This window comes from Rhinoderma darwinii, chromosome 4 (assembly GCF_050947455.1).
Source record: "Rhinoderma darwinii isolate aRhiDar2 chromosome 4, aRhiDar2.hap1, whole genome shotgun sequence".
In the NCBI taxonomy this organism is placed as follows: Eukaryota; Metazoa; Chordata; class Amphibia; order Anura; family Rhinodermatidae; genus Rhinoderma; species Rhinoderma darwinii.
Genome location: NC_134690.1, coordinates 257,940,758 through 257,960,964, shown reverse-complemented (window position 1 = coordinate 257,960,964; position 20,207 = coordinate 257,940,758). Strand labels below are relative to the sequence as shown.

The 20,207-nt window shown below is 42.7% G+C and overlaps 1 protein-coding gene across 1 annotated transcript in view; it reads right to left on the bottom strand.

Annotated features, from left to right (window-relative positions):
- CEP85L (centrosomal protein 85L) overlaps nucleotides 1–20,207 on the bottom strand; it is a 127,168-nt gene that overhangs the window by 60,883 nt on the left and 46,078 nt on the right. Inside the window, exon 3 of the mRNA XM_075862417.1 lies at nucleotides 3,948–4,705. Within this exon, the coding sequence (XP_075718532.1) occupies nucleotides 3,948–4,705 (758 nt within the window). The remainder of the gene's footprint in view (nucleotides 1–3,947; nucleotides 4,706–20,207) is intronic.

Sequence of the window (20,207 nt, the reverse complement as noted above, 5' to 3'; positions counted from 1 at the left end):
TCTGGTGACAGAGCCTCTTTAAAGGTCAGAGTACGGCCTCATGCACACGACCGTAAAAACTCCCGTTATTACGGGTCGTAATCACGACCCGTAATAACGGGCTCATAGACTTCTATTGGCGACGGGTGCCTTCCCGTTTTCTCACGGGAAGGTGCCCGTGCCGTTGAAAAAGATAGAACATGTCCTATTTCAGGCCGTAATAACGGCACGGACAGTCCATAGAAGTCTATGGAGCTCTCGTAATGACGGGTGGCTACATGTGTGCACCCGTCATTACGGCAGCGTTGCTAAGCGACGTCAGTAAATAGTCACTGTCCAGGGAGCTGAAAGAGTTAACTGATCGGCAGTAACTCTTTCAGCACCCTGGACAGTGACTACCGATCAGAATAAACCTGTAAAACATAAAAATAAAAGACGTTCATACTTACCGAGAACTTCCTGCTTCCTCCAGTCCGGTCTCCCGCCCGTTGCCTTGGTGACGCGTCCCTCTCGACATCCGGCCCGACGTCCTGGATGACGTTACCGCCCATGTGACCGAAGTAGCCAATCACAGGTCAATCACAGGCTGCAGCGGTCACATGGACTGCCGCGTCATCCAGGGATGTCGGGCTGGATGTGAAGAGAGGGACGCGTCACCAAGACAACGGCCGGGTAAGTATGAATTTCTTTAACTTTTATTACAGAAAGGGCTGTCCCTTCTCTCTATCCTGCACTGATCGAGAGAAGGGGCTGCCGATTAGTGCAGTGCTATTTTGCCGCCAAAAACGTGCCCGTAAATACGGGTGGAATACGGGTGACACCGGACCCATATTTACGGGCACGGGTTCGTAAATACTGGTGCAAAACGGGTCGAATACGTGTGACACCGGACCCGTATTTACGCCACTATTTACGGGTGGGAAAAAATACGGTCGTGTGCATGAGGCCTCACTCTGTTAGAATAAAATGTCACAAAGCTAACTGGAAATCAAGTCATGTCACACAAACGCTGCAGGTTGTACCCAAGCTTTATTCTGACTGCCATAAGTAAACTACTTCCATAACCGTGAAATTGTTTAAAAGATTATAGTTTAATAAACTATCTATTCACATGGTAATCCTATTACATTAATCACTTCGGTACAGCAGCATTGCCAAAATATTTTCAGAAGGAGAATATGGGAAAAACATTCCTGCTTAGAGCAGCAGCCTTCATCTATGGAAGACAACAGCGACATCCACAGGACATCACAAAGGATTACACACATGCCTGCCAAATAACCGCTCCTTAATCTGACAGTCAGAGGACTACACAATTTATTCATATCATCATCTGTATTACCCGTGGACCTGAAAATATACACCTATCAAATAATGCAGAACAACTACTTATATTGGACCTATTACTACGTTCCATATATTTGTTGTATTAAGGGTCCGCTTTGTACAGATCTGTGAAATGTTGCACATTGTAGAAGTGCATATACTGTAGCTTCACATGCCTCTGATTTTATTTGGAGGCACAGAGGTTTTATGTACAGATCCGAAAGTAATCTGTAAGAAAATAAGTGACCTGCTTCATTGCATGCTGTATCCTGGAGGTATTCTAGGGGACAGTACAAGGACTGAAAGATGCTTCAAGAGGCACCACACTCAGTGCCTATGGGTTCAGATATAGGCCACATTCACACAACAGTATAAAAGAATGAACAGTAAAAACTGATCAACGGACAGTATTTCATGGGCATTTTGAATCACTGTGTCTCCAAATTTTCATCCATTTCCGGTTTGTCTGTCCATTTTTAATGTCCCTTTGTCATGGATTTAATTTGTCGGTTTTATTTTTTGTCCAAACCCCCTGAAAACACCACAGTGCCCACGTAGATAGTGCCGCAATGTCCCTGTAGATAGTGCCACAGTGCCCAGTGTAGATAATGCCCACATAGAGCCAGTGCCCACTAGATAATGCCACAGAGCCCAAATAGTAACACAGTGCCCACTATAGATCGAGCCACAGTGCCCACATAGTACCAGTGCCCACATACAAAGTGCGGGAGCCCACATAGTGCCACAGAGCACATGTAGATAGCGCCAGTGTCTCCTGTAGACACCCGTGTAGATAGCAGCCCCCTGTAACTCCTTGTAGGAACAGAATCCCTCTGGCCGTCGATTCCGCTCATAGACTGAGCACCTGACGTCTCTGTCCAGTGACGTCAGGGGCTTCCTCTAAGAGCGGAATCCTCCACCAAAGCGTCGGCAGCGCTCTGGCTGGGGATTCCACATCAAGAGCAGCCCCGGACGTCACTGTCCACATATGGATAGTGACACAAGGGGATTCTCCAGGAGAGGATTCCGCTCCTCCATGGGGGGGGGGGGGCGGTGTTGGTATACTATCTACAAGGGGGGCTGCAATCTACGGGTGGGGGGCCTATCTACAGGGGGTGCTATCTACATGGGGGTGTCAGAGGGATCCCCTGACGCCACTGTTCGTACATGGACAGTAACGTGAAGGGCTTTCCCAAGACAGGAGTCCCCAGCCAGAGATCTTGCGATGCTCTGGCTGGGGACTCCATAGTTGAAAGCCCGACATCACTGCCCATATATGGACAGTGCGGTCAGGGGCTTCCCCGGGCTCAGAACTCAAAGTGGCGCAGTGTGCGGGTAGTCCTTGGCCAGGTTCAGTTTGTACCGGCCATTACAAGGGTTCATTCCTGAAAAACGACCGGTAGAAACTGATCCATTGACTACCATGGGAGCTGTCTGGCTGTGAAAATGGCCAAAAATAGGACATGTCCTACTTTTTGACGGCTGGTATACATGGGCCGTTAAGAAAACGGCTGTGTGAATAGAACCTCATTGTTCTGAAAACGGCCGTGTGACGGCCGTTCCGTCTCACGGACCTGAGAATTTAGCCTTAGGGAGCCATTCGTACTTTGTGTGCCACCTTACAGAGTCACTGCCTCACACTCTCTCTCTTGCGAGATCACACAGTCTTTCTTTCTTTCACTGTCTGACAAGAGCTGGAGAGAGGAGAGAATGCGCGCGCATGCACGCACAGCTCCTCCACCGCCACGGAACAGAAGAGAAGAAGGTGAATTATTCTTCTCCTCTTCTGTTCCATAGCGGCGGCATTCTTTCAGACAGTGAAAGAAAGACTGATCTCGAGAGAGAGAGATCACACACAGCACAAGCCATCTATGTTGTCCTTAGCTGATTGGACAATGTCAGAGCGATAAGTAACACGCCCCCATGCCATTTAGAAATAAAGAAAACGCCCCATTGACAGCTCAGGGGGTTATTTACATATTGGGCGCCAAATATAACGGCACCGATATCTAAATAACCGAGGTGGATATAAAAAAAATTAAAGTGAGACTTGGTTTATGCAGCAGTGCCTATTACATGCTGCACTCACCTGCACATGTATGGGCTAGTAAAAGGTTCCCTTTAAAAAAAGAATACAGAAGAAAAAATGAAGTAAGTTTTCACATTTAATCTTTTTTTTTGTTTTTTTACTTTCTTCGGGTAACCCTCCTTTACACACACAAAACGAAATATATCTGCACATTATTGATATTCACTGTGACAGTCTGGTCTGGGGTTTTATACCTCTTCCTAAGAATGCGACACAGACCTCCTGACTTTACCTCCTGAATTCCAATGGCTAGAAATACGCAGTATAAAAATACATTGCAATTCCATCCGTGAAGTATTTCAGTACATGTATGTATGACCTTATTTAAAAAGACAAACACTTTAGGCAATTTATTTTTAACTTCTGGTAAAAAAAGGATACTGACCAAGAAATTTCAATATTAAATGTGTAGCCATAATACAAACAAAATTGTAATACAAAATATTGACTATTTATCTTTACTTTCCTTGTGAATAATAAGTGTAACAATATGCATGCCATTGTAAAGAGTGACCACAAGGTGGCAGCATAATCAAATTTATATAGTAAGTACCTGCGTAGGCTCAGTATCTTGACGAAGATGTTCTAAGGGATTCCAAGCGGACAAACAGGATTCCTCTGGAGTTCGCCTGTCTTGAGAATTTGCATGGAGCTGATCGGAAAGCCACATCTGAGTTCTTAAGGAGGACTGAAGGGGGACTCCAGCCTGGTATCCAAAATAAGTGTTTTTTTGCACATATGGGTCACCAGTAGAAGGCTTACTTTCCGGTAAGGCACTGTAGGTCATATCCAAGGTATGCCTCCTACTTTGTGTAGTAGATTTAGTAAAGTCACTACTGCTGCAGCTGTCATATTTATATTTGAGGTCTATATCCATAAAATCTTTCTTCTCTACATCCTTATCATCCAGTTTGAGAGCTTCCATGCTGTAGTGCAGACATGCGGGCCTATAGACTCGCGACTGCTGGGACAGAGAACTCTCTCGACCCATGCGTTCAAGGCTATGCCGTGACTCAACTTTGTCCACCCGGCCATCCTGAACAAAGGCATCCTGCGTGCTCAATTTAGAAAGGGATGACCACTTCTTCATGGGCCTGGAGTCCTTCATGTCAAGTGGAGTGTCAGAATACCCATATGTTCTACCAGCCCCAGGCAAAGAATAGCCGCTATCCCAACAGGAAGTGCCCAGCATGTCCTCTCTACGTCTGGGCAATGACGACCTGGCTGTAGAGGGCATGACATGGGCAGTTGGAAGACAGACCAGCAGGTTCACTGGCTTACATGTGGATGTACCACTGGAAGTTGAATGATCTAAAAGGTAAAAAAAAGAAAAAATAGATTATTAAATCAGAGCAAAAAAATTATTTACTTAATTTTAAGTATTGGAAATACTGCATTGTTCTTGAGATCTTGTTTGACTCCCATAAAAGAAACGGTAAACACTGGTATCAATATCAAATAGTTTTCCACTAGAGACTTTTATGGCATACTGATGTGGTGTTCAGACCCCCGACGACTTGGAGAACATGGATATCCACTGGGTTTCTAGCGGAAAGTTCTCTATAAAATCTCCGCTGGCAATGGGCACGAACATTCTAATGACTGGTGGAGGTCTCAAAATGAGACAATTATGGCATATTAAATCAATATCCCATGACAATCTCTAATGGGGAAACAGGAATCAATTACTGATTGAATAGACAGAGCTGAATCTAGATAAACTATTGGCATCACATCTTTACAATTGTGGTGCTGTATTCTCTATGGACCAGCCACAAGTCATCAAAAGGCACCTACATTTTTGTCCTGTAAAATGATCCTAGGGACTGGACTCCTGAAATGAGCGGTCCTCAGCAGAGCCCGACAGGATTACATTAGGCTAAGCAGCTTGCCAAATTCATCCTTCCCTGTCACGTGTACATACAGGTCAAGGGTAAGGTGCAACCAAACTTCATTTATTGAAAACCACAATACACAATTTAACCCCTTACTGAGCAGCCTATTTTAGGCCTTAATGACCAAGCTTTTTTTTATATGTTTTTCCATCGTCTCATTCAAAAAGCTATAACTTTTTTATTTTTGCATCGACATAGCTGTATGAGGTCTTGTTTCTTGCAGGACAAGTTGTATTTTTTAATAGCACCGTTTTGGGGTACAAATAATTTATTGATTAACTTTTGTTAACTTTTTTTGGGGGGGGGGGGGGATAGAAAAAAAACCCAGAAACTTCGCCCCTTTTTTTTTTGCTTCCTAAATTTATGCAGTTTACCGTGTGGTATAAATAACATAACTTTATTCAGTGGGTTTTTCCGATTGAACACGCACTACTCACACCTAGCATAGATGATGCACACACCACTCACACACTAGACACGTACCAAACACACCCCGCAAACGCTAAACACATACCTCACATAACACTTACACACTAGACATATACCACACATACCACTGACATTGAAAACAACACGCACACAAATGCCACTAAAACGGAGACAGAAGAAGACACAAAACTCACACAAATGCATATTTGTGCTCAGGGGGCAGTAGAAAGAGCAAGCCCATCACGGATTGGCTGATGCTCAGTCAACTAGTGTTAGGTTTGATTTGTACATGCAGATTGTGCAGGTACTGATTCTCCTTTTCCTCTGCGGTGCCAGAGATGTGCGCTAATGAGCGAGACATCAGTGCAGAAAACAAGTCTAGAGCTGATAACCTGTGGCTCGGCCAGAAAGTACTATACTTCTTTTCTGCAGTGCTCTTTCCCATCATTGCAGAGTACACAGCAATAAATCTCAGAAAGATGTCATTTTAAACACCAGGGGACAGCAGTTATTGTAATGTTGGTGCTTGTGTTTACCACTGTCCACAGGGCCGATTCTAGCTTTTCTTTTGCCTGAGGCGTAAATTGAAATGGCGCCCCCCCCCCCCCCCCCCAGATTTTGATTGACATCCCCCTAGCTGTTCTACATCACTAGCAGCCTCCTCAAACTCTTACGAATGCGCCGTTGCCTTGTACTGGCATGCGTGGTGCAGCCGGGCTGAGTACACCTCACTGCACAGTGTGTGCCCAAGTAGTACAAGGCAATGGCACATCCGAGAAAGTTGGAGGAGACTGGTAGTGATGTATAACAGCCAGAGGGATGTCAATCAAGAATGGAAAATTGGGTTTGGAGGCAGGACTATGTGACTCTTCAGGACAGCGGCACCGCCACATGACTCTTTAATGAGTAATTAGTATATAGCGTACGCCGGTTTAAAAAAGTTGATTTTATAGATTTTTCTGCATCTGAAAACAACATACAGGGGAATGTTTGGTAATATTGTCAGGTCATGTATTACCGCATGGTGGCAGTTCAAGGGATTAAAACTACCAGGCAGGTTCCCATTAAATATACAAACAATTGGGAAACAATTCCATCTGCCCTGTAATTTTGTTATACAACACCAGAACCAAGTTCAGTACATATATGCAACACCAGAACCAAGCTCAGTACATATATGCAACACCAGAACAAAGCTCAGTACATAAATACAACTCCAGAACCAACCTCATTAAATAAAAACACAGTACCAGAACCAAGCTCCGTACATAAATACAGCACAATTTAGTGCAACCCCTGCCTTGTAGGTTTGTACGGAGTAAAACTACAGCTCTCAGCATGGACCGAATAATGGCAAGGATATGCTGGGAGTTGCTGTTTCACAAAAAAAACACATCATACCACCCATCATTTCGCTGCTGATCATACAGTGACTACAGTACGGATTAGAGGCAGAATAAACATTTACATTAAGTGACTCACCGGTGACGTCTCAGATTCTACTTGTTCTTTTTATCTTTTCTTCTCCATCTGGTCCAGACCTCTATGATGTCTTCTCCCGGCCACAGCCCATTTCTGCAGTTTGCCGCTCAGATGTCTTCAGCTTCTCACTATTCAAACATTTCTGCACCTATAAACGAAGATAAAATTTTCATGGTGACACACTGTAAATGTGACACACACCCCTAAATATAATAGTTCCATACACTGCACCTCTAATTATAATCGCACCATACACTGTGGCCCTGATTATAATAGCACCATACACGGTCTCACATACACATACAGTGCTTCCCGTAGATAGTGCCCCACATATAGCCCCCTGTAGATAGTGTCCCACATATAGCCCCCCTGTAGATAGTGACCCACATATAGCCCCCCCTGTATATAGTGCCCCACATATAGCCCCCTGTATATAGTGCCCCACATATAGCCCCCTGTATATGGTGTCTCACATATAGCCCCCTGTACATGGCGTGCCACATATAGCCCCCTTTATATGGTGTGCCACATATAGCCCCCCCTATATATGGTGTCCCACATGTAGTACCCCTGTATATGGTGTCCCACATATAGCCTCCCCTGTAGACTGTGTCCCACATATAGCCTCCCCTGTAGATAGTGTCCCATATATAGCCTCCCCTGTAGGTTGTGCCTCACATATAGCCCCCTTAGTGTCCCACATATAGCCTTCCCTGTAAACTCTGCCCCACACATAGCCTCCCCTGTTATTAGTGTCCCACATATAGCTCCCCCCCCCCTGTAGATAATGCCACTCTCACTTTTAAGTGGGGAAAAAAAACCTTTACATACTCACCTTAATCCCGTTCCCATGCCGTCCTGTGTTAATGCAGGCCTGCCCTCTTCTGAGCCGGTCTATTGTGGCTGAACGACGGCGCTGATTGGCAGGGCAGAATGAGTTGCCCCGTCAATCAGCGCCTTTCAACAGCGGAAGCAGTGCGATAACTTTATCGCGCCGCTAGTATCGTTGAAAGGCGCTGATTGGCGGGGCAGGTCATTCTGCCCTGCCAATCAGCGTCATTGTAAGGCGGCCAGAAGGCAGCCCACTGTTCACCAGCCCATCTGGCATTTGACAGAACGGTCAGATGGCCAGTCCGACCCTGCTAGCAGGCATTAACTAGAGGCAGACCATTTATTAGGCCCCAGGCTGCCATAGAAGACACCGGCACCCTGCAATCTTATCGCAAGGTGCCGGTGGGGTGAGAGAGGGAGCCCCCTCCCCCAAACGCACTCAGATGCGGTGCTCGCTATTGAGCGCCGCATCTGAGGGGTTAAATGGGCGAGATCAATACTTCCTTAGATCTCGCCCTTTCGAGAATGGCTGCTCCCAACCCTCAACTACCTCCGGTAGCTGAGAGCAGGGAAATTTAACAGCTCCCTGCCCTATTTATTTATTCCGATGCAGCGCCGTAAAAAGGCAATTGCATCAGAATAAAGCCCGATAGTGGCCACCGTAAAAACACTAACAGGCAGTCACTAGCAAGTTAAATATATGCCAAAAACACTGATGGCATATCAATTAGATATTCCATAAACGTCTGATTGGCAGTCCGACTATTGGGACCCCACTGATACCAAGAATAAGAGAGCTGCAGCCAGCGGTGAATCATAGGGGCAATTGGGGTGGACGCCCGAGGCTCTTGGGGGGCCCATGGCCACCCAAAGTACATTGCAGTTTTGTTGCGGCAAAAACCTTAACAAAACTGCATTGTGTATGTCCTGCAAAAGGACCTTCAGAAATAAGTTCAGATGACCTTATGTTTGGTGTTCTTGTTACTGTTGAAAGACCTGCAGGTCACATGACCATGTAGACAGGTCCTAGTACAACTGCAAGACTCCATAGAGAAGACTAAGCTGCTATGTAAGTTTAAGGGGTCTGTATTCGTTTAGGGGTTCTGGGGTCTGTATTTAGGGGTTCTGGTCTGGGATCTTTATTCGTTTAGGCGTCTGTTTAGGGGGTCTGTATTAGTTTAAGGGTCTGGGTCATTATTAGTTTAGGGGATCTGTATTAGTTTAGGGGTCGGGGCTCTGTTAGATTAGGGAGCCATGTCGAGGGGTATTATTAGTTCAGGGGGTCAGGTCTGGGGGGGGCTGTATTTATTTATTTAGTGCTAGTGGAAGTTAGTGGAGTGACAACCCCAGTAATAATAGCGGACATGTGTGGTCACCCAAAATCTATTCTAGGTGCAGAGCAAGATAACTCTGAGCCAAGTGAAATATGAAAAGACTTCACACAAAAGGACAATTTAGTAACTAACATTTTTAGGGAACGTTTAGATTTTAGGGTGAACCTCAAACAACAAAAACTGATAAAAATAAAAAGTTTAATAAAAAAAATAAAAAAATTATATAGGTAAATAACAGTGGTACGGTTTGATAAAAACAGAATTCAATGATAAATCACATGGATTTAAATCTCTAATTTATTCCAAATCTTTAATCCGGATGCCTCCCAGTGTTCTCACAGCAAACACTGAACGTCTGCCTTATACAATTCCTATAATACAGGTAAACGGATATATAGAAATGCAATAGGCTGCTACACAGGTAGAGGAGATAAGAGGATTTATTTGAGAAGCCTACAGAAAAGAAATGTCTGGAATGTAACGTGGCGCTAAGCTTCTGCCTGTCACCAGCTTCCATTTTGTAGACAGATTGGTACTGGATATTATTAGGACACAAGATGGCACAGCACATACAGATGCTGCAGCCTAAACAGATGGCTGGGACGGGTACTGCTCCTGCAATCATTTACTTTTATGTTACTGAAATGTATTGGGGGTAAGGAAACGTCAGTACAAATGCTGACCTGCTGCAAGAGCGAGAAATACTATACAGTAGCAAAAAAACCTTGAAAACAGGAAACTCTCTCGGGTCAATTCAAACATACCGGCAGGAACAGATCGATATAAAGCATGAATCAATCCACGTAATACTATGCCCTCTAATGACTTAACACCTCCCCTGCCAGTCTGCCTGACGCCACTTCATTCACGTTCCGAAGTAACCTATGGGCAAGACTCAAAATCCCCACCCCCTTCCCAAATGCAAACGTTTTACACAACGACACAATGAAATCCCTGCACAAGACGTGTATGTCTGGACTTTTTCAATGTGTGAAATGAACACACACTTAGAAATACTTAGGATTCTATGCAGTGAATGTGCCATACAAATGGGTTAAGAGATACAAACCATGTGCCAACAGCAGCAGGTTTCCCTGGCTGACACATGTGGGCATTAGGCCATGCCATACAACAGCTGAACTGCCCGAGTCTGGGAATCTCGCAGTACAATGAAACACAACACAGCCACTCACAACCAGTTAGAAAAAAAATCAGCGCCTCTTAGGGCTCATTCACACATCCGTGACCTTTTACACGGCCGCAAAACACGGACCACACAAGGATGGCTTCAGTATGCCATCTGGATTTTTAACGAACCAATAAATAGAATGGATGAGACTGATCTGCAAAAACGGACTGATATAGGACCACGGATCCGCAAAAAAACAAAACAGATGTGTGAATGGTCCAAAAGAAATGTATGGGTCAGTGTGCTAGCTGTTAAAAACTGCATAGCACACTGGAGAATTTCACTGAAGTGTGCATGAGCCCTTAGATTAAGGCAATAACCGAGATTTATACTCGCAATCACTCATAATATAAAGAACATAAAAGATATGAAAAGACAACACATTAGTGCAGTTTGCTCTTCGATAATTGAGGCATTAAAATCTAATGTTACCGACTGGCTGACTAGAGAGTTCCTCCAAGGGATCAGTGACAGGAAGCCATTAGAAAGATGTCTGCCCTCATGGTCACTACATTACCTCACATACCTCCAGTACTAAGACTATCCAGAAACATTCATATACAGATGTGCAGCATTTTCTAGACGCCAACTTATTTTAGCTGCAGGCTTTACGTTGGGAACATAAGGCCATTCATGTAGGTTTCTATTTAGTCCGTTGTTACTGCTGCTTTCATTCATTCCCTGACTATATTGCCTGCCGACAGGAGATGGGTCTGTGTGCAACCACAGAAAAGGCTCATACTACTAGTAAAGCGACAATACTGCCTGTATGCGAGCAAAGTCAATGCCACCCTTGTCTCGAGTGTAGAAGTACATGTGATCGTGCAGCCATTTATATAATCGCACAATACAGCACAAAGGCGCATCCCTCCAATCCAGAACAGTGACTGACACATACACAAGACAAGCACCCAAGAAATGGCGCTTGTACCAGGATCCTCGCACTCTTATATTATACAAGGATATCGTGTCACATCTTCTCAGCTTGGGGATACCTTACAGGTGACATTAGAGGCTACACACATTTCAATACCATGGAGGCGCAGTATCATTTTCACATTTCACTCTTGATATCACCCAATTGTCATGTGCTCTACCATGAGGTCTCAAAAGCTTTGTACTAGGATTTGGCAGATGTGAAAGATTTGGGACTTTATGGAGAGCAGCATCCAACATGGCTGGTTGCCAGAATCAATTTGGGGATGAACAAATGGAACTATCGAATTTACAAAAAGTCTGGAATGCAGCCAAGCAGTACTGGTCTGCGGCCATAATAAATCTCGGTCGAATGGACCTCACAAAAAAGTACAGGTCTAGGAACCAACTGGAGATCCCTGGTCGAATATTTTAGTGTGCCATACACGGTGACCTAGAAAATATGACCAATGACATCAGTGAAAGCTGTGATTTGATTGGTTGCCCTGGTAACTCCACCACTTTTAGCCCATTGACTAACAACATTACCAGTACCTTTAGTATATTTGTTCATTTGCATTTATAAACCGTCAGATTTATTTTTTTTGCAATTGGCACAATCTGGCAGCTGAAATTGTTACTCATGGTCGTCACAGATAGGTAGGTTGCAATAAAATATGGGAGATATTTATAAATAGAGTTGTAAGATGCACGCATCTACGTGTCTGGAAAGAATAGTGCACAGCGCGCCAAATTTATCAAAATGTCAATTCGGCATGTTACATACACCTCTCTTGCTTACCCCACATCACAGATGGTGTACTAACACATTAATAAATTGTACCCCCGCAACAAATAAAAAAAAAGAATAGTGCATCTGCCCGATAAATTAGGCTCATTTGACTCAACTGAGCCGCACCCTTTTTTCTATCTAAATTTTATTTTTTAAACCGATCCAAAGTGTTCCAAACCCTTTCTTGTATTAGATCAGTGATTGGGGTTTAGTAGAATATGTGATAAAATAATAAAAAACAATGCTCACCTGTTAAATCCCCGCCACTCCTCCACGTGACTGATGTAGCCAATCACTGGGCTCAGCGGTTTCGTTCCGTACATGGAAGCATCTCTGCTGAGGCCAGTGGTTGGCTGCAGTGGTCACGTGACTGTACAGCACAACATTGCTGCAGCAAAGTAAACAAAGACTGTCGGGGACCACTGGGGTGTTAGCACTGGATGTGACAGGTGAATATTGTAGTTTTTTTTTTTGTTTTTTTTAAACTCCCAGAATAACCTTTAACATATTTATATAAAAATTGTGATTCTAGTGTTACCACTTATGTAATATTGGAGCACTTCACAGCATAAGTTAACAGCTGCAACCAAGTTTCATCACCTGAAAATGTTCCCTTCACGGTTTCATTTTCACATATTGTATGAAATATTAACCAAGCAAACCTTAATATACGCATGATCATTTACTCCAAGTATTGCGTGGGATCAGTTTATTATTTGAACAGCATTTCCATGAAGAAAATAATGTCCAGATACGGCCATAATTATCATCCATATGTATAAACACCATAATACAGGGTATAAGAAGAACCTCGAGATGTCATTTTTAATGGTTCCTAACTGGGTCAAGTCCTAAACCATTATTTTATTTGTCAATGTCCGAATTCAAAAAAATGTTCCAAGTCTGAGAGGAATTTCCACCAAGTTTGATGCTAATCACTACAATGGCGCAGGGGGAAAAATGGTCCCGGGCAGCTTCACCTTCGTATTCTATTCAATTGTTGGCACTTTTGTTGTCTGTGGTTATACGGAAGATCACGGCACACAATCCGTTTCAAGTGAAAATATTTTTAACAGAATAGGCAATTATCCATGTATCAATAGTTAAGATCCCTCCAAATACAGCAATGAGGGCAAAATATGCCGATGTTACGTCCTTCCAGGACCTTTTTCAAGTTCGGACACCCAGGAATAACAATGCAAAGAACGGGACGGCTGACCGGACATTAGTATTAGTAGCTTTACCTTGTGACTACACTTTTTACTAAACATTGGGGAACGGTTTTAATAGCAACTTCCTGATATACTTCTATTAGATACTCCCATTTTTTTCAGCATACGCCGAAACTTATCCATAGGCTTTAATTGAACAGATGTACAACAAATGAGCAGCTCTTTAGCATGTATTCGTATTGTAAAAGGAATAGTAGACTATGATTTTCAATACACAGGAGTCCCGCAAGTCTATAAAGGATTTATGCAACTGTACGGCATACATAGAACCAACGTGTCAGCTCACCTGTCTGCACAGGGAGGAGGATATAGCTTATGCACAGCCGGATTGGAGGCATGATCCTAAAACGATGCAATAATAAAGGAAAAGCCCAGCACTAGAAATATTCCCTGATAAAATCCAACAAATTTAAAAAGTCCATAGAAAGTGGGAGATGTCCTAAGTCATAGCCTGTCGTTCATCATCTGAAACAGGTTTTATGGGAGCCTTTCTAGTGCTTGGGTTTTTCTTTATTATTGCATTATATGGCATACAGTTGAATACTTCTGGGCTATACGTTCGTCGCATATAATGAGGGAATTTGTAATGAAAAAAACAAGATGCGGACAGTCTACATTCTGATTCAGTAACAAGAAGTGAAATTAGACTAAAACTATAAGAAAACAAAGTTTTTCTTACAGTTTCTGCTATACCGAGTTACACGGTGAACACTCCCGGGCACGCTTTCCTCTCTTGAGAGAGCTCACGTGAGGCTACCATTAATTAGGGAATAGAACAAAGTGAACCCATAAATAATAAATTATGCTATAAATATTACTGTTTTATGCAATATTCATGGCAATTTTTGTTCCAACAAAATGCATATTTCGGTCTCTTTTCAAGGTCTTGAAAAAGAAATGTTTTCCTGACTTGTGCTTCGTTAACATCTGCGTCAGGGCTCTGTTCCGCCAGAGCTTCCCATCGGAACGGAGCCCTGACTGACACATACTGAAACCGTAGGTTTCCGTTTCCATCACTATTGATTTCAATGGTGACAGATCCGGTGCCAATGGTTTCACTTTGTCTCCGTTGTGCAAGTGTTCCAAAGCTCAGACGAAACGGAGCCCTGATGCAGATGTGAACATAGCCTTAGTAGTAATCTGTCCACAGTGACTAAGAAATGTGACAACGGAGGAGGATCAGGATTAATTAGATTGCTATGAGGGAGGTCAGAAGAAGTGCTAACAAGTAGCATATGGCATCTACACGGAATCACAGGAGAAACCACTAACTGTAAAAACAGGGAAAATTCTTCTAGTTCAAGAAGAACACATATACACACAATATACAACCTGGTCAAAAAAAGTGACTAAACAGAGGAAAGGCAGAGTAACCATGGAGGGAATATAAAAAAAAAAAAAAAAAGGTAAAAAACACCCATGTGCGTTTCACACTTCTCACCATATGCACAGTCAGGGCATTAACAAATCTAATGGGATGCGTCACAGACAATGAATGTTATCCCAAATGCTAAAGGTATTACAACCCCCATTCCCTACTTTTGATTGTGCAGAACTAGCTTCTACGTACCCTGAAGCCATGTTCATAGTTAACATGACATATACACATTCATAAATGTGTTTGTTTGCAATATGCATTTCATCTGTATAAACAACAAAAAATAAAGTTGGTCAGCAAATCCTAACAAAATATGTTAGAATGTGCTGCCGAACATTGTTTTATGTTTGTATTGTACATTGGGGGTGAAGATTGCCTTCATATTCATTGTGCACTCCTATCTATCCATGGCTGTTTTTAATAAGAACGGAGCTGGGTCCTACCTAACCGGACTTCATTTTGTAGGCCTAGGTCCAGGAGAGAGGACCCACTTAAAAAAGTTGACCTTGTCGTGGCAGGTGGGCTCATAAGAACATTACATTTGTAAGCATTGTAAATATAACAGTAACACAATTTAAAATAATCTATATATTCAATATTTGAATATTACTTAGCGCTTGCAGTGCAGATGCAGTGTGTTTTGTTTTTGATCTGTATTGGATGGATCCCTAATATGGCGCCATAGTTTGCTATGGGTTCATACTTTACCTACCGTTCGGAATACAGAATTGGAGGTGGCGAATCTTAATTTTTTTTAGCGCCGTCCCCATCCACCCTTGTTTCTTAATGCAAACAAAGCTAAGGCTTTCCTAAAAAATATCCCTAAATGCCCATACATGTGCTTTTTACAAAACAGGCAAAAAAACGGACTCATTTGAAACAAAAAAAAAGCTGACAGGTAATGGACGTCCAAACAGACAAAATAAAAGGCCAGAAAAGGACTGCATTTAGAAAATATAATCGCAGCACAGGATAAAAACCTTTTAGCTGTAGGTCTGTGGCACCGGATAACAGAGTTGACTCACGCTGATCCCAGATTTAGACAAAACCATCATCCTGCAGCTCCCAGGAGACCAGCAAAAGAGATTATCAATTCCCCAGCCCCAATCTGTGAGCAGGATCCTATTCATATGAAAATCTCCTGAATGTGTGAAGAACGTAATTACTCTAATGGCAGGGCCTACACCTGATGCCAAACGACAGGGACACTGCAAACAAAGACACACATTCACAAATAGCAAGCAGATGCAACGTCCCTCAAAATCCAATTAAAAGAGTTCTCCGAGATGTGGCGAATATGGTTTACACACCATTAGACTTGATCATTCTACCTAATGTTTTCCCTGACCACTGATCTTGGGGATTGTGGCTGCAGGTGGGGGCAATATTTACATATATCCACTTCATAACACAATGAATGGGATACACAGGATATGCCCATAGACTATTATAGACATTCTGTTTAGAGCTTCTGCGATGAAAAAGACGCATACCCTCTTTAGCTGTAGCCCCCTAAATAAAAGCTTTAATTAGATTTTAAAGTTGTTTTACGGGACTGCGATTTTGATGGTCTTTCCTTTCATTCTTACGATAGGAAATCAAAACCTGATCGGTGGGGATCTGACCCCGGCAGCCTCGGTGACCAGTTGAATGAAGGGGCCCGTGAGCACAGCATTCACCTTCACTGTTTACCAAAGCACAGCGTCGTACATGTGGTTGCAACTGTATCATTGTACAGCAGTTTGGTCGCAAATGCCACTCTCTGAGTGACGGTTGTAGCGGTCAATCATGAGACCATTAGAGCAGTCACTCAAAGCAGAGGGGCGGGGCTTACAGAGTGCAGAGCACGAGCTTTTGCACATCAAATGCCCCCATTAGTGCCACTTGCCATCAAACTAGAATTAGGTTTCATTTTCTCAGTAATACAGCCTGAATGACCAAGGCAAACATGGTGTTTACAATGCCCTCCACCTCCACTCTATCGCAGTTTGGAGGCCTAAAACTGCTGACAGATTCCCTTTAGCTGTTGTCAATGTGCATGTTTTGTCATTAGCATAAATCGGTCCCATTAAAAAATGTTGGGTTTTCTTATGTACCGAATACAGCAGCATCTTGGCAATGATTTTAATTCGGTCAGTATATACACATATATATATATATATATATATATATATATATATATATATACACACACAGGTCATTCCACTGACTTTCAATAACTAAAAGAATTTAGAGGGGGAACTAGAATATATGTGCTAAAAATATGTATCAAAGCTAAAAAGACTAAAAAAACGCAAAAGGTGTAGATGGATGTGTCGCCTATAAACTTTGTGCAGGGAAAGGCTAGACATAAAATAGAGAAGCTTTCAGTGATATTCCCTCTCGATTGCTGTACTGACCTACATGGGTGCCCCCCTAAGGGCTTCAGACGAGCGTGTTCCTCGCCCGTGTGCTGTCCGTTGATATAACTCACAGCACACGGACCCATTCATTTCAAAAGGTGCTATTCAGACACACTTGAGTTTTCACGCAGCGAGTGTACGTTGCATGAAACTCAGTGCATGTCCTATATTGGTGCGTTTTTGCGCACCGTGTCGCCCATTGAGGTCTAAGGGTGCGTGGAAACCACGGACAGCACACGGACGACTTACACGTGTGGTCTGTGTTTCTCGCATCAGTTACAAAGAAATTCAGAAAAAAAATATATATAAAAAAAGTGGTGCTTGCACAGACGTAAAAAACGCATGCCACACGCAAAACACACTGATGCCATACGCAACGCACACGGACATGAAATATAGGAAAAAATTTAGTGTTTTTCACACGCACAAATCGAACACGATCGACTGAAGGTAGCCCTAGTAATGAATCATTTGCAGGCACAAGAGAGGTACCTTTATTTATAATGCAAATGACAACATACAAGGCAGTATGTGTATAACAAGTGGAACATTAGCTCATAACGGCCAACCAGATCACACCTTTCATTTTCCTGCAATTAAAGCATGAATCCCATAGGCTGTTTTTATATTTGAGGCCCACAAAAGCTTATGTACAAAAATCAACCCATCCTCTAATCTCCCTGTATAATATTGAAAGACAATTGTGCTGTGTGATCAAGTAGTGAGTAGATTTCATCCAACAGGGTGAGAGATGTGAGCAGCCATGTGAATGGTGCCAATTAGGGCATTACATATCCTGGGCAATGTGCACCGCCAGCTTACATCCCAGATCTGTGAGGTAAAAGTGACCACAGACCTGGGAATATGTTGATAATGCTGACCGATCAGAATCACAGCATAACTAGACTGACACTCTAGCACTGCAATGTCACATTCAAATTGACTACAATTATTTTGGATGAAGCCACATCGTAATAGTGAATCACAGATGGGCACAGGCACATGACCTTGTCTAATGTAAACAGAATATAGAAAATATTCAGTAATGAGCAGATGACAGTATATGACCAGCTGTGCTTTACCTAGTATATACGCATCCCCATCATGTATTCTGTAGATAAGCTGCTTTGATGCAATAAATATTGCAAGCCACGTGCAGCAGTCTGGATCCTGAGAGACACTCACAACCGTTATTATGTACTCAGACACACAAGGGAGAAGCCATGAACACTAAATCTGTGACATCAATTACCCCAATGGCCATTCTGAGAAAATGATGAAACAGCTTCTAAGGATCTACTCCACAAAACCATAGACTGATGCAGCATTGCTAACAAAAACAGGACCCTCATATCAGATTCATGAATAAAACGCAAGAACTACGTTTAAGACGGACACAAATACCATCCACAAAAAAATATATCAAATTATAAAGTGTTTCTATAATTTATTAACCACATAAACTTGAATATATTGAGTTTAAAGAGGCTGTCACCAGATTATAAATTCCCTATCTCCTACATAATGTGATCGGCGCTGTAATGTAGATTACAGCAGTATTTTTTTTTTATTTATAAAAACGATAAATTTTGAACAAGCTATGACCTATTTTAGATTTATGCTAATGACTTCCTTAATAGACAACTGGGCGTGTTTTTACCTTTTGACCAAGTGGGCGTTGTAAAGAGAAGTGTATGACGCTGACCAATCAGTGACCAATGAGCGTCATACACTTCTCTCCATTCATGTCCTCAGCACAGCGTGATCTCGAGAGATCACGATGTGCTGTCACATACTCCCACATTAACTTTACTGAGGTTTCTTGAGAGTGAATAGACATCACCTCCAGCCAGGACGCGATGTCTATTCACAATCCCGACACCTCGGTAACGTTTGTGTGGGACTTCATGACCGCAAGCGTGATCTCGATGTGCTGTGTGAGTAAGTCACACACAAACGTTACCGAAGTGTCAAGATTGTGAATAGACATCGCGTCCTGGCTGGAAGCAATGTCTATTCACTCTCAAGACAGTTCAGTAAAGTTAATGTGCGAGTAAGTGACAGCACATCGTGATCTCTCGAGATCACTATGTGCTGAGTACATGAATGGAGAGAAGTGTATGACGCGGATTGGTCAGCGTCATACACTTCTCTTTACAACGCCCACTTGGTCAAAAGATAAAAACACGCCCAGTTGTCTATTAAGAAAGTCATTAGCATAAATGTAAAATAGGTCATAACTTGGTCAAAATTCATTGTTTTCCTAAATAAACAACACTGCTGTAATCTACATTATAGCGCCGATCACATTATATAGGAGACAGGGCACTTATAATCTAGTGACAGAGCCTCTTTAAATAATAGGTCTGAACACAACCTACAAACAGAAGCAGCCTACTTTGAGCTATCATGTTTCTTTTCAAATAACCTCTAGGTAAAGCAGTGACATTCAGAACGTTTCTGACCACAGTGAAAAAAAAAAGCCTGATCATCTGGCACAGCTACCTCTCTGCGTAACAGAATCCTGCCAAAAGTCTCTAGAGAGCGCTGCCTGCTACCTCAGGATAGACAACTTCTTATACCGCCATATTTCCTCTGCATTGCCTTACATTAAGCTTTAAAAAAAAAATCACAGAACTAGAGAACAGGCATTCTAAAATGCATATCAAACATATTTTGTCGCATTAGGAAGAAAATATGGCTTCTTGGGTGCTGCTCATAACGTTACAATCTGTCAGCAGTGGTAACGTGTGAAAGTAACGTCCCTCCAGTTACTGAAAAACAATAAGGCCATATAATTATCACTAGGAAGAGACGACTTGGAGGATGAAAGCTCCAGGGATGAAATGGTAGTGGTGTGCGCTCCAGTATTATCAACTTACTGGGGGAGATTTATGAAAACTGCTGCAAAGGAAAAGTAGACCAGCAACCAA